This window comes from Antedon bifida, chromosome 1 (genome assembly GCF_963402885.1).
Source record: "Antedon bifida chromosome 1, ecAntBifi1.1, whole genome shotgun sequence".
Taxonomy (NCBI): domain Eukaryota; kingdom Metazoa; phylum Echinodermata; class Crinoidea; order Comatulida; family Antedonidae; genus Antedon; species Antedon bifida.
The window spans coordinates 11250186-11265136 of NC_136226.1; the positions used below are offsets into that span (position 1 = coordinate 11250186).

Here is a 14951-nt window from a genome sequence, read left to right on the forward strand (position 1 = left end):
TTATATTTATATATAGGCCTATAGGCTATTTAAAATTATTAAAGTAATCATGCATTATGCGTGAGAGTTGGCAGGTATAGACATGCATCTACTTTATTGTTAGATTTTGACATAATGTCAGAAACTATTGATTATACCTATATAAAGTTAATTTATTTTCCACGTAATCGTTTTTTAAATGGCTCTATTTAGTATTATTTATTTCTCACGCGCACGCGCAGTATAGTTAACAGAAGAGGTGAATAATTATTTTGTATATTTATCAATAGATAGGTTTACATTTGTGTATTTTGTAACATTAATTGTAATAGCCTGTTTATAGACCACAATATAATGTATGTGAGTATCAAGGATCAAGTAGGTCGGAAATATGTCACTTGTTAAATTAAATTAAAATACTCTGAGCACTTTTACTTTGTCGTAGTTAAATATTGTTCTATTGCATGCCAACTTTAATTTGTGATGTCATCACATATTTATTCAGAAGTTGTAATATCAACGATTTACTCTCTCGTTTCTGAAGACCCATTGAATACGAACGAAACAAAACAAGGTCATATGCATGGCTTCAGTCGCGTGCTCAAGTTAGTGTTTACCGACCAACCGACCGACTGACATAGTAAGCTGTAGAGTCGCGTTGCACGCGACTAAAAGAATAGCAATATAGCATCGGGGATGACATGCATCGTTATAAAAGTGAAGATTTCACATTACGACTGGCATGTCGAGCACTTGCTCTATTATGCTAAATTGTAATTAGCATACGTGGTACAGGCTGACCGGTAGGTTTAAATACTGTTTGTTGTCTCGGTTTACACGGGCATAGTTTGAAACGAGTCATGGCGTTGTTGTTGTTGTTGTTGTTGTTGTTGTTGTTGGCCTAATCGATGAGTTCAACATCCAAGAGTAAGTTGTCACAATTTTTATACTCGATTCTACGTGTAAATTAAAGCTAATAGTTACATGAAAATAAAATCAGCTAAATGTTTACATTGTGTTCATTGTTATTTAAATACATAGACAAAAAGGACACAACTAACATTACGATCATCTGCGCATCTGTAAAACCAATAATATATGATCTCTTCCAATTGCGAGTGCAAATTCTAAAATATTGAATAATATGCTAAATGTTGGTGCAAGACTTTAGACGAAAGAGGACGCTATACTTAAAAGAGTCAAAACAGGTGTTTGAATGAACATTCAATAAACGAAGAATTAATTATAGACACAAAGCTGATGAAGGAAAAGAAGGATGATCAAAATTGAACAAGAAAATGCCCTTTTCAAATAACGTTCATAATCAGCCCAAGGATAAAATACAAATGCAACAAATACTAACATTTCAAGAAAGATTAAACATGAAAACATCATAAAATGGTTAGAAAACATGAGTGTCATATAAAAATTGGATTCAAAAAGTTGCATTAAAAAGCCTTATATAGCAGATTGGAAAAAAGAATTACGTAATTATTATTATAGTGTGAACCAGACTTACAAGAATAATTGCAAAATTTAGGCCTACTATTGTTTCACTATTTCAATTTCTTTTATTTCGGAATTTTCATCCATATCAATAAACGTACGTACAAACAGAAAAAAAAGAAAATTATAAGCTATAAGCTTAAAGATGTATTGTCCCTTGAAACACAAAAAATAAAGGTCAAAATATTCTAAATTTAAATTGGCCATATCAAAGTAATATTAAAGTTATTCACTTTAAGTCGAAACGTCGAGCCAAAACAACAAGTTTACGTAATTAACAGGTAAATTAATTTGATTACATTTCGTCTGGAAAATCGTCGCGGGCGAAAGTAAACCGTAGATTTCAAACCACGAATATACATTATGCATGATGCTAATTAGGATTAATTGTTTACAACTCGTCACAGTTGAGAAGGTGTTCTCACACAGATCGCGAGAAAGTTTTATGATTATGCATACAGAGTAGCCAAACAAGCGCGTTGCATTATGAAATATGTTTTGATCGAAAACTTTGACTGGAAGTCAAAGTTATTTTTTGAACAAAAAAACGTCTGTATTTCAGTTAAATGACTTTTTTTTTCAACTAATTTTTGGTGAAAGTTAATAACTATTATGATACTTCAAAATGACCCAATTTTTTTCGAAATCTTTTTTTTTTTTAAATTTCTTTGGAATTAGTCAAAAGGACAATACATCTTTAAATATAGGATACTTCTCCATCTACAATACATTTATGAGTTATGGAGCATATGTTTGCAAAACACAAGCAACAAGAATATTACAACTGGTCAACATACATTGCATGTGCAACATACTATACTAGTGATATTTCTAATTATGTGTCATGACAGACGACTTTCATTCAAGAGTTTTACACCTTCATCGGAATTAAACTTTTTCAATTTTAAAATAGTTACAGGTGCAATGTAACACATCTGTAATTTGTTTTCATAAATAAAAATGTGAATTAAAGACAATAGAACGACAAATATCTTTAAATGCAAAAACTGCGAAAGCCATTTGAGCAATTAATTATTTTTCAACTGTTTTTTATCATTATTTTCCACATTTGAAAGCGCCATCTCTGCCGATTTGCATTATTATTGTACCACGTGTTATGATTATTTGGCAATGAATGTGTATATATTTGTATGTTACATAGCCTATGTAAATACGTGAACGTGATTGGTTGAAACTGCATCACATGACTACCGCTGCGAGGATCGTAAATCGTATATATCCTCGAGAACGATGATGTTGACTGAGTAATTTTCGCGTAATTATCGTGTCCCTTTTTTTTTAAACATATAAAATCCAGAAAATTCTCGAGTACGATGATATTGACTGTGTAATTTTCGTGTGACAATGCTCGCGTTTGCCGATATATAAACAAAAGTCATCCACTGGGTCTTGAACTCGCGATGAAATGTCACTCCATCACAAGACAACGCTTCATACGCTGCGCTACGGAACTGGCTTGACGCAATTAATCATCTAAACTATTTAAACTATGCATATATAGCGCCCTCATTTGTTATTACTCCTCCCTAGATGTGGTGAAAGACCGTTTGTGATTGGTTAATACTAACAGTAGTAACCGGTACGCGCGCAACGCACTGAACATCCGGTGATTCGACTCGATCGAAGAAGACGAATTATTATTTATTCGGCCTACCTGATAATAATAATAATAATTAGGTGATCATTTAGAATAAAATGATCACCTATTGTTATTGTACTTGCATTAAAATATTCTTCTTCTTTCTGTACACTTTTTGTGTAACAATTATCTCAAAAAGTTGAATGGCAATGATCACAAGAATTTTACAATGTCTTTCAAATACTTTAACTTAGTCCTAATAAGCTTTTCAGCGTGATCACTCATCCGTGACGTCATTTATACGCCATTTTGTGAAATCACATTACGAATCATATCTCCATAATTCATTATCACATATTAGTAAACTTCAGGTCAAGGGTAAAAATATTAGCAAATAAAAACGCACGCGCACGTAGGGTCATGCGCGTGAAATTACGTTTTGATCAATTTAGAGCATGAATTAGGCCATTTTAAATGTTTTGTATACTGCACTCTTTGGGAGAACAGTCTTGTAGTGAAGAGGTCACCAAGTATAAAGAAGAAATAAGTAAATAAATATACATTTTCTATACTCCTCTGTCCATGATAAGGTTGTAGCATTATTAACTGAAACTTATACAGTTTTCTAAAACCGTAAATATATAACATTCTAAAATTTACAAAATATTGTTTTTTAGGAGCACCAGCGCTTACTTCAAGGAATTTCAAAGACAACGATTTCCGAGAAGTTGCCAAATTTCTTGATCGTGGTTGCCAAATAACCGTTGATGCAAAGGCACAAGCAAGTAGGCTTTTAATAAAATTAGATTTCTAATTTGAAATTGCAGACACAATAGAGAGAAATGGCAAACAGATGTCTACAATCGAGTGGGGTTCGAAATCAGTTTGGTGAAATAATTTCCCTATGCGTATACACAGCTTAATGTTTACAGTATGTTGTTATAATTCTTGACATGATGTCTTACCATTTCCCTCTATTAGAGGTAATGCTATTATGATAATGATCATTTTTGTATTTGTAAAGCTTTGTCTACACTATCAAACTTTATGTGACAAAAAAAAATGTGATGTGCCCATATATGGACACAACGATGACATATCACTACCATATTTGGGCCCATCACTCTTTTTTTGTCAAACTAGTTTGATAATGTAGACAAAGCTTTACATGTCGACTTCATAAAAAAAACGTCATATACCTGTACAATGAATGAGAAAATGATTCTTATTCTTTTTTATATATCTGATTTAATATTTTTTTAGGAAAACTCTTGCTGAATTTATCAAATTTGTCCAGACTGATGAAAAAATAAAATCAAGAATATCGGAGCTGCGAAAAGAAGTAGAAGATGCCAGTGCATTTCCAATGCCTGGATTTGATGATCGTTTTATTTTAGCAGGTTAAACAAGTTTTCAACAAACTGATCTTACCTTATTGTTTAAAGAAGATTGTGGGAATTTATTAATTATTTACAAATAATGTGTAGAGTTTATATTAGCATTTACAGTGTATTGATATTATTATCCATAATTGTACAGAAATTCCATTTTTGCCGTGACCAAACAAAATTACGAAATGTAATTTTTGAGAAGTAATGCTCACATAAATTGAAATAATTGTATTAAACAATATTCAGCATGTCAAAATGACTTCATTTTGTATACTTTTGCATTACTGCTGTATGTATAGTAATCTTCTCAATGGTCCATTAGTAAACCTAAACTTTCTGTCCTTTTCTGCAAACATGATTCTCAAAACTTCTACCATGAAAAAATATAAAATATACACCATCAGATGTGTTTATACCATACAAAGATATGGTTCTATTATGATTTCGTTTTATTGACGCTTTTAAAGATAGTGCGTTATAGATACTGGTATTTATAATTTAATATTCCATCAACTTAGCAATAGCGATATTTTGTGTGACAGTTTTGAAATAATAAAAGATTATAGTTCTACTTTTTTTAGTATTTTTTTTATTTTTATATTTTTTAAGCGATTTATGGAACGGAGATTGCACCGTGTTAAATAATGGAAAATCATATAAAGAATTGTAGCTTCATAAGCTTTACTGTGTATAAAGCAATACGCAAGGCGGCCGTGCCGATAGAAAAGTAGTAAATTAGACAAACGGTTGTCGTCCCGATAGGAGGTCATGGTGTAAAGGTCATGTGTGTGTGTGATGTAATAGTGAGTCGAATCGTCGTGTGGACTCGACATCAGGAAACCAAAAAAAATGTTTTCAATAAATAGTCTTGGCTCACAGGTAGGCTAAATAATTAATTATCCTCTAGACGTACTAGAGATTCATAAATTCTGTGAATTTGATTTGGCTATGTGGAGGGGAGAACCCTAACTTTATGAGCCTAAACTAGGCTAGCTGGCTGGGAGGAGGCCAGGCCTATGTATAGGCCCTCCCTACTAGTAGTACTAGGCCTAGGCCTAGACTCTCCTCTCTAGTATGCCGTAGTGTAGCCTAGGCCTATGGCCTAGAGGATCCTAGTGGATCCCGGCCCCTGGGCCTACCTAGGTACAGTACTGCCATACATACATAGGCCTAGCCTACCTAGGCTAAACAAGCTATTTATGACGGTGAACTACCTCTACTACTAGAGTCCTACTAGGCCTAGGGCCTAACTAAAATAGACTGGAGTGGAGATAACCTAGCTAGGCTAGGCCTAATTTTGCCATCCAATTTCAGTCAAATACAAAAATCCTTGACTACGACATTTTATTCTTTTACTTTTTCACTTGCCTTATTTGAGGTTACAGTACATACAGGTACAAGTTTGGTTTTATCATGTGAAATTATCTGCGCAAGTATTTTGATTCAGTGATATAAGATACAATAATTACTATTTTATAACAAAACCATTTAATCATTCAAAATCCATCTCGCATGCACATGAATATCATAATTTCTCTATGTTGTTTTCTTAGCAAATTCTGTCACTGTCCCAAGTAGCAGCAACATTTCACGCCATAAAGACATTAGCCAACAGCAGCAGTGTTGTCAGCAAGTCAAAAAGGAAGCATGAGGCTGCAGGAAACAAAAAGAAGAATACAATTTGCTCAGAAAGTCTGGACAATGTAATTAATTAAATATCTTTTTTCACACTTCAATCAAATTGTATTCTGGGAAGATTTTCATTAACAATTGATTAGCCAAGTGAAGCATAGTTTTGCTTTGAGTTTCTGGCTATATAAATGATGTCTACAGTATGCTAGACTGATTAAAAATGTTCATTGTCAGTGTCTTGCTAAATAAAATGATACTACTGTAGGTACAGTACATTGCAATAGTTTAAGATCAATAATAAACACATTGTAAGTTGAACCCTGTTTAAACACAGACAATTTTTCTTCATTGTTTAAAACCAATCCTTCGAAATAGACCTGACCATGGAACTATAATATAAGATTATAGTTCCATGACCTGACCTAATGATAATAAATAATATTTAGCAAGCCCACATGGTTATAAAAGTGAAAAATAAGATTATTGAAATACCTTTATATGTAAACTTAATTCAAACAATACTGGGTGACAGTGCCCTACTTTCCACCCTGTACAACTACAGTACATAGGTTGGTCATTCATAATTATATATTATTTTATACACATAAACAAACTGTGTATATATAATTATGAGTTCAATAAATATAAGTTCAGAAATAGTTTGTTTATCTCATAGGTTTTATTAAACATGCAAGAGCTTGGATTACACCTTGGTACTGAAGACATTCAACTTGACTCGCTCTTGCCTTCAATGTTGAATCCACAAAAAACATGGACTGAATCTCATGTCTCCTCCGCATCATTTTTCTACAACAAGCATGGTAAAGTAACACAACTATGTTCAACATTATTGAAATCTGTTTTTATTGAATAAATTCAATGCCAAAATCTTCTCCATGGATATACACTCTGTAATCTTTTCAGTTCAAGTTTTAAGCAACACTGGTACTTCCCTGATTGTAATAAAATACAGTGGAGTTGTGGCTTTGTAGTTATGATGCTTGGCTACCAATCCAAGGGTCCTGGGTTCAATTCCAGTCAATTTCAGGATTTGTTCTAATGACAAATTATAACTCCACTCCCAAAGACTTGTAATAAGACTTTATTTATGTAAAGCATCTTGTGTATATGTTTGTCTTGTGAATAGGATTGCCACCTTTAAGAAGGATAGTTAATGAATTCGCTTATGGTTATCCTTGGAAATAATTTGCCTAAATGTGAAAAGAAAGATGAATATTTGTCTTTCATAATATAATAATAATCATATTTCTTACCATGTATTGCTTTTACAGGATTTTTTGACCATCAATCTTTACCAAAAACATCAAGAGGTGTTCTCTCAAGATTAGCAGATTTATCTAGTAAGTTTACTGTGTTCATTAATGTTTTACTTTCTATGAACCAGAGATTCTGAAATAAAATATTGAATATGTTTAGTCAATTATGATTCCATTTTTATCATCATCTTTTAAATCCAAGACAATAGTACAGATTTACCATTTCAAAACAAGTATAACAAATTATAAAATGTCCTTTTTGTTGCAGGTTTTCAATCAACAAGAGGTTTCAAGACGAGAACAGCCTCAATTGGGAGAGTTGGATCATTATCACATGAACCAAATGAGTCTAGTATCCTTCCAAAATGGTTTAGGGTAAGTGATATTACCCTTCACATGACCACGATAACTCTTTTTAACTTGGGCAAAGAAATACATCAAGTTAGTCAAGAACTATTTTAATGCAAGTAGGGTATGATCACCAAACTAGCGATGTACTTGTATCTTACCTGGGCTAAAATAATCTGGGAAAACCACATACTAGGCCTAGTATGTATTGTACAAATTTAATTAACCTTGTATTTCTCTATCTTGAGAACTAAAATGGTTACTTTTGTCCCTCAGAGTAAACAAACAAAAGATTCTGATGGACTAGCCAGCAAATTATCAAGTGCATTATCTGCTCAAGAGGAGAGGATATCCGACCATGACAGTTTCAAGACAGGCTACATCGATGGTTATGTCAAAGGTCGTGATGAACCAAAGAAGACAGACCGAATGAAAACCTGGATCAACATACTCATTCTCAGTCTTCTGATATACTACAGCTTTAAACTCGCTAGTATGTTTGGTTAGTAAACAACCGTTATTTTCAATAAATGTTTCATTTAGGAACTTCCTTCTTTGTTGTAGATAGCAAGTAGCCCTTCTTTGAGCCCTATTGAGGGGACACTTTCTGTGAAACTTTACTACTGGCAATAATACTACAGCTAACTCTTATTCAGGGAACACCATATTAAGGGGAAACTTTGTTGGGTCCTGTAGGTGTCTCCTTCATCAAATAGCATCTTATAGATGTTTTACTGTCATTTTGGAACTTTAACATTGAGTATAGTTTTTCCATTTATATTTAGTACTAGTATTGGATTAATTATTTTTACTTCTTTTTTTGTTATTATGTTAAAGGTCGTGTTTCTCTTATTGGTACATCATCCGTTGATACATTAAATGTCAAAGATGTTAGCTTTGATGATGTCAGAGGGGTAAGTGAATTTCAATTTGGACAAGCTCATCTGGAATTATTATTCTGAGCTATTTTTAGATATTATAATAATAATAATATTTGTTAATGATATTATTCATATTACAACATTATATACATTACATTTAGTCACATTGTTTTATAGGTTGATGAAGCTAAATCTGAACTTCAAGACATTGTCAATTACTTGACAGACCCAGAACGTTACACATCCCTTGGGGGTAAGCTGCCTAAAGGTGTGCTACTAGTTGGCTCCCCAGGGACAGGCAAGACCCTCCTAGCACGAGCAGTAGCTGGAGAGGCCAATGTACCATTCTTTTATGCGGCTGGTTCGGATTTTGATAACATGTTTGTTGGTTCTGGTGCCAAGAGAGTTAGAGATATATTTTGTAAGTAAAATTGTCTCTCGGTTTTCTATGTTAATTCTATGAAATTAACATTTAATTCATCATTTTATATATTTCTACAGTCGACCAATTCATGACACCCTTGGGATGGCCTACATGTCTGGTTTTACAGGAAGTATGGTACTGCATTAATAATGTGTTTTTAATGCTAAGAAAAGAAATTTAGGACCATTTCAGCCTCAAGAAAAGTTTGGTTTTGGGAGACTTTCTAATTTAAAGTCAGATATTTGAAAGAGTCTCATTTATAGTCTGGTCAACATCATTTAATGTCAAGCCATCTTCTGATGTTTGCCTTTAATTTATTTTGCCAATAAATGTGAAAAGAGGAGATATGTGATTCCATGCAATACAAATATCCCAAGATAGCTAGTTAATAGCTATCCCTATGTCTGAAAAATCTTTTTAATTCAGAAATGGAGATCCTTTAAAATGCCTTAACTTCTTATTGTTTTATCTACAGCTGAGGCCAAGATGAGTGCACCGTGTGTAATATTCATTGATGAGCTTGACTCTGTGGGTGGTAAGAGAGTGGATTCTCCACTCCATCCTTACGCTAGACAAACAATTAACCAATTGTTGTCGGAAATGGATGGCTTTAAACAGAATCAAGGCATTGTTGTACTCGCTGCCACAAATTTCCCACAGTCACTTGATCCGTAAGTAATTGTATAATGTATGTAATATATTACCATATTTCTTTTATTATTTGAATAGAATTAAATTATATTACTGTGGAAAACATAAATATCGGTATTTTTTTTTAGCCATTAAATAAACGATGGACGGATCCAACCCCAAACCACTTTCAATATAATAATATTTATTGTTATATATACTTATTGAATAAAAATTATTCATTTTTAATTTATAAAAATAATTCCCTACAAGACAGTTTTATCTAAACATATTGCTTTATAATTACTGTAACTATTTCTTTTAGTGCGTTAACAAGACCTGGACGATTTGATGTTCGGGTTACAGTACCAAAACCAGATGTCAAAGGTCGTGTTGATATTCTTAAGTTATACTTGGACAAGGTGACTATAGGTTCTGGTAAGTAACGCAAAGCAATTTACATATTGGTGGATCACATTTTGACATTTATTTTATATAACACCTAAATAAATTCCTGTCATTTGATTGGACGATTGTGGGTTCACTTGGCATGCAATAGTACGCACTATTTAGTGATGGCATTATTTGTACCATTCCACTCATAAACATTCATTATTTGTATAATATTTCATCTGAAAAGGTATTTTAAATCTAAAAGGTTTACTTAACTGGTGTTTTATCGACTGTTCATTTTGAATTATATTCCATTAAAACAGAAACATTTTATCTTTTTTTAGATGTGGATGCTGAAGTTCTTGCTCGTGGGACTGTAGGATTTACAGGTAAAGATAAAATAGATTTATTATTTTATGTTCATATTCATTCACTTCTCTTCTATACACTCAGGCTATAGTCCAATAAATGTTTTCATAGTGGACTGTATTTGTGTTATTGACCAGTTTTTGATCCAATAGAGTTTGAATGTGTTTAATTCTATCATTATTTGTATAATAGGTGCTGATCTGCAGAATCTTGTGAATCAAGCTGCGTTACAAGCAGCCAGAGAAAGTAAGAAATGCATTGATATGAATGATCTTGAATTTGCAAAAGACAAGATACTAATGGGTAAGTATACTTATATATTATTACAAGTTACTTTAGTAAACTCTCTCAATACCAGACACCTTTGGCTGGCGTAATATGTCTGATTTTCAGGAAAGTCTGGTATTCAGAATGTGTTTTTAATGGTAAAAATGAATTTGAAACCTTTTTGTCCTCAAGAAAAGTCTAGTTTTGGGTGAGTTTCCTGTTTTCAGAGAGTCTGGTATTAGGAAAAATGTAAAATATACTGTACACTAACCAATGCTTGTTAAACTCACAGGTCCTGAAAGAAAGAGCGCCACAATAGATCTGAAGAATCGTGAAATCACAGCGTTCCACGAGGGCGGTCACGCACTTGTAGCATACTATACAAAAGATGCAAAACCAATTAACAAGGCTACGATAATGCCACGGGGTCCAACACTGGGACATGTAAGTTTAATCACTTTATGGATAAAGGCTTTATTATAATTCATAATTTATTTATTTATTTAACAACATCTTTATACATTATTACACAATCAGGTAAAAGAAAACCTGTTTTGCATTGTGGTCCTGTCTTAAACAAACAAATCAAATCGGGGGAAAATGTTTTGTGAGAAAAAAATGAGATCGATATCTAGCTTTGAATGAAGCAATTGTTGGTGGGTTATTCCATATTTTAGCACCTGCAACTTTAAATAAATATGCATACTAATTTAATTTTTCATTTTAGGTATCTCTGCTGCCTGAGAAAGACCAGTGGAATGAGACTAAATCCCAGCTACTTGCTCAGATGGACATCTGCATGGGTGGACGTGTGGCCGAGGAGCTTATCTTTGGTCCTGACCATATAACAACTGGTGCATCCAGTGATTTTGACCAGGCTACAAGAATTGCACAACTCATGGTAACAAACTTCGGAATGAGTGAGAAAGTAAGCAAATAATTGGAGTGTAAACTCATTATGACATGAAAAATGAAGCTTTAGCTTGGTGGTTAATATGCTTGCCTTCCAATCCCAAGGTCCAAGGTTCAATCCTGACCTAGTGCAGGGTTCTACTCCAACTCCACTCCCTAAGCCTCAAATGAGACTTAGTTTATAAGCATGATAAATTATAAAATAGTTAATCCATCCTGTAATTGGCGAATTACTCGCTGTTGGATGCGTATGAAATAAATAAAAATAAACATGACAGAAATATAATATTAATAATTAGAATTGTTGTAGTGGTAAATAGTAATTTTAAGATATAATAAATTGATTGTAATTTTGTTTTTTAGATGGGAATAATGACATTTAGTGATGATCAAAACGGCAATTCATCTGGAAATAAACCAAGTCCAGAAACTCAAGCCATGATAGAACAAGAAGTACGAAAACTATTAAAGGTAATTTACTATGGTTGTTTACATATACAATGTTATTTCTAATGTGTAGTGTAATTGTTTTTATACTGTATGTGATTGATAATGTAATCAAATATTTATGTTGATTTTGTAAAATATGATAATTCAGCACACTGCTGCTTCTGTATTTTATTCTGTCATTTAATTGTGTTTTTGTATAAAGATACTGATATTTCATTTATTTATTTGATGAAAAACGTCTGAGCTTCTAAAGATACGATACGATAAAACTTTATTGTCACAACGGCAAAAATATACAGCCATGAGTTATGGGTCCTTAAGTACACTCGAGTTAGTATACATATAACATAAATAACAAGACTAAATAAATAAAAAACATGGAAAATTAACAGAAACATGAGTAATTAGCGGACTAGCGTTTGAAATCGCTATTATACAACCTGATAGCTGATGGAATCCCAGGTTAAAATTATATTATTATATTATATACAGATATACAGTATTATACTTTAAGTCAATCACCAAGTGTAGCTGACTTTGTCTCTGTCTCCTTCTATATCAACATGCAGGGATATTGCTTCCCCTTTTGACAGCTAAAATAAAATTATGGACTAATATTTAATATCTATTTAAGTAATATAGATGTTAGCACAAAATATCTTTCTTTTATTTAAAAAAACCAGATTATGTAATAACTGAAAAAATGTTCTTGTTCTTTTTATTATTTCATAAATCCAACTTCAATTCAATTTGATTTCATGCTAAATTATATTCATGTAAAATTAATTATAATTTAATCTGTTTATTTTGTAGGAATCATATGAGCGTGCAAAACAGTTATTAAAAACACACACAAAGGAGCATCATAATTTAGCGTCTGCGCTACTCAAGCACGAGACATTAACAGCATCAGACATAGCACAAGTTATACAAGGCAAAGCTATAGATCGTTAACCACCGAGAACTAGGGACACATTCATGTGTCTAGGCCTGTATATATGTATCCACCCACCCTTGGGATTTGAGCTTACATGCTTCAAGGCTAAACTATTGATCCTTAATGGATGGAGGAAAAACGATTGATCGTGTAGATCTTGAATATCTGAATACTCAGGCTTTTGTTGATACAATTAACCCCTGTAAGCGAGCCTAAGGAGACATGCTAATTGCCTTGAGAAATTTATTTTTGAATTTCTAATGATGTATTGTATTAACGATTTGATACCGACTCCTTTATCTGAAAATATATTCTAAGCATTACAAATTACAACACAATATTATCGTGTACGAAGCAGCTATCAGGGCTTCAATGGGGTGTAGTTTTGTAGGGACAAGTGGGTACTGTAAACTTAGAAAATAATTTTGCATTAGCAAGAGTTTCCATGGCATTTTTATATCTGAAAATATATTTTAAGCATGTTACGAAGTAAGCAACTTACAACCGAATGTGGTTGAATAGGCTGTAGTTGTCTCGGAATAAAGTGGGTACTGTAGCTTAGAAAATAATTTTGAAATAGCATGTCGTCTTGTTGTATTTTTAACTTGTACATTTCTGAATGCAGAAAACAAATAGTTAAAATAATACTGGCATGTCATTTAAAAAGTTAAATTCAATTCAAATAAACAGTTATTCTTTCAATTTTAATTATGGATAAAAGATTTACAGTAGAGCCCTGAATAGGAGTGTTTCCTTAACATGGGTGTCCCCTGAATAGGGGTGTCCCCTTAACATGGGTGTCCCGGGACTCCCAAATGAGGGTTCTGGGACTCCCAAATGAGGATTCTATTGTATTAGTGTCCATTTGTGTAGAATTAAATAATTCTTCACCATTATGCTATTTCATTTATATTTATGTATGCAATATTCATTACATGCTAATCAAAATATATCCTTACAAATGAGAAAAGAACTAAGAACTAAACCTCAAGGATTTCTGCTCTATTGGTTGCTTTATCCGTTTAATGTATTAATGTATAACACAATATTCCTTGTGCTTATCTTAATAAAAAGTATTGTATATTATGTCATGTAATCATATGTTCAGATGCTGAGACTCTCTCGGTCTGTTGGTTGACTCCAGACTCCATTATATGCTACCATTTCATTTACATTATCCATTTAATTTTTACAATATTATACTTATCTTAATAAAAAATATTGTCGTCATCAATTTAGACTGTAACCCGCCAGGATTTCTAGTCTGTTGACTGGCTCCATAAATCCAATATTTTCGAATTAAACCAATTTTATCAAAATGTAAGTTGTGCCAATTGAATGAAAGTGAACGCTCAAATTAACATGAGAAATGGCAAACAACACATGTGACAAATTTTTTTTTTCAAATATAGTAATTATTGCAACATGAATTACCCCTTATAATATTAGGATAATTTTACTAACCAAATAATAAAATGCATTATTATTATTATTATTATTATTATTATTATTATTATTATTATTATGCATAAATATCTGTGTGGCGACGATCCCCATTTCCTGTATTTTGTTGCAATATCATATATGGCATATTTTAAAACGAATAGTGTTCATTGTTCCGCATTTTCATTATACAATTTTATGGGTGTAGGCCTATAAAATACAATATTAGAATATCTTAAACGGGTGAATTCGCAGGAAAAAAATCTTAGCTTTCTGAAGCATGGTATTCTCTCTGTATACTTTATACAAAAATGTTACTTCTGGAGAAATAATTTCAATAAATAAATTAGATTATCGAATTGTATTGTTAAATCTACATTTACTGTTCTGTTTGTCTAGATTAAACCTGCAATACTATTTCGTTAGGCTAGTCTACTGAGTTGGGCATTTATTGATTGCGATGTCGTTTATCGGCTCGTGATCGGCCATACCTCAGCTACTGTAGGCTTAAT

The 14951-nt window shown here is 32.5% G+C and overlaps 3 protein-coding genes across 3 annotated transcripts in view; all 3 read left to right on the forward strand.

The window, feature by feature from the left end:
• LOC144841972 (serine hydroxymethyltransferase, mitochondrial-like) overlaps positions 1 to 5047 on the forward strand; it is a 67721-nt gene extending 62674 nt beyond the window's left edge. The window contains exon 13 of the mRNA XM_078698297.1: positions 4486 to 5047. The gene's annotated coding sequence lies outside the window, so the exon portion shown is untranslated. The remainder of the gene's footprint in view (positions 1 to 4485) is intronic.
• Positions 763 to 4732, forward strand: LOC144842207 (serine hydroxymethyltransferase, mitochondrial-like). The gene is made up of 3 exons (XM_078698614.1): positions 763 to 906; positions 3763 to 3870; positions 4349 to 4732. The coding sequence occupies exons 1-3, from the start codon at positions 888 to 890 to the stop codon at positions 4396 to 4398; spliced, it is 177 nt and encodes a 58-aa protein (XP_078554740.1). The 5' UTR covers positions 763 to 887; the 3' UTR covers positions 4399 to 4732.
• Positions 5048 to 5233: 186 nt separating the features above from the next.
• On the forward strand, positions 5234 to 14792 carry LOC144841935 (ATP-dependent zinc metalloprotease YME1L1-like). Its single transcript, XM_078698240.1, has 16 exons — positions 5234 to 5355; positions 6030 to 6179; positions 6785 to 6929; positions 7401 to 7469; positions 7654 to 7760; positions 8010 to 8235; positions 8571 to 8647; positions 8792 to 9035; positions 9514 to 9709; positions 9994 to 10106; positions 10406 to 10450; positions 10623 to 10733; positions 10990 to 11141; positions 11425 to 11625; positions 11973 to 12080; positions 12873 to 14792. Exons 1-16 carry the CDS (start codon positions 5326 to 5328, stop codon positions 13011 to 13013), a joined length of 2115 nt encoding a protein of 704 aa, XP_078554366.1. The 5' UTR covers positions 5234 to 5325; the 3' UTR covers positions 13014 to 14792.
• Positions 14793 to 14951: the final 159 nt, after the last annotated feature.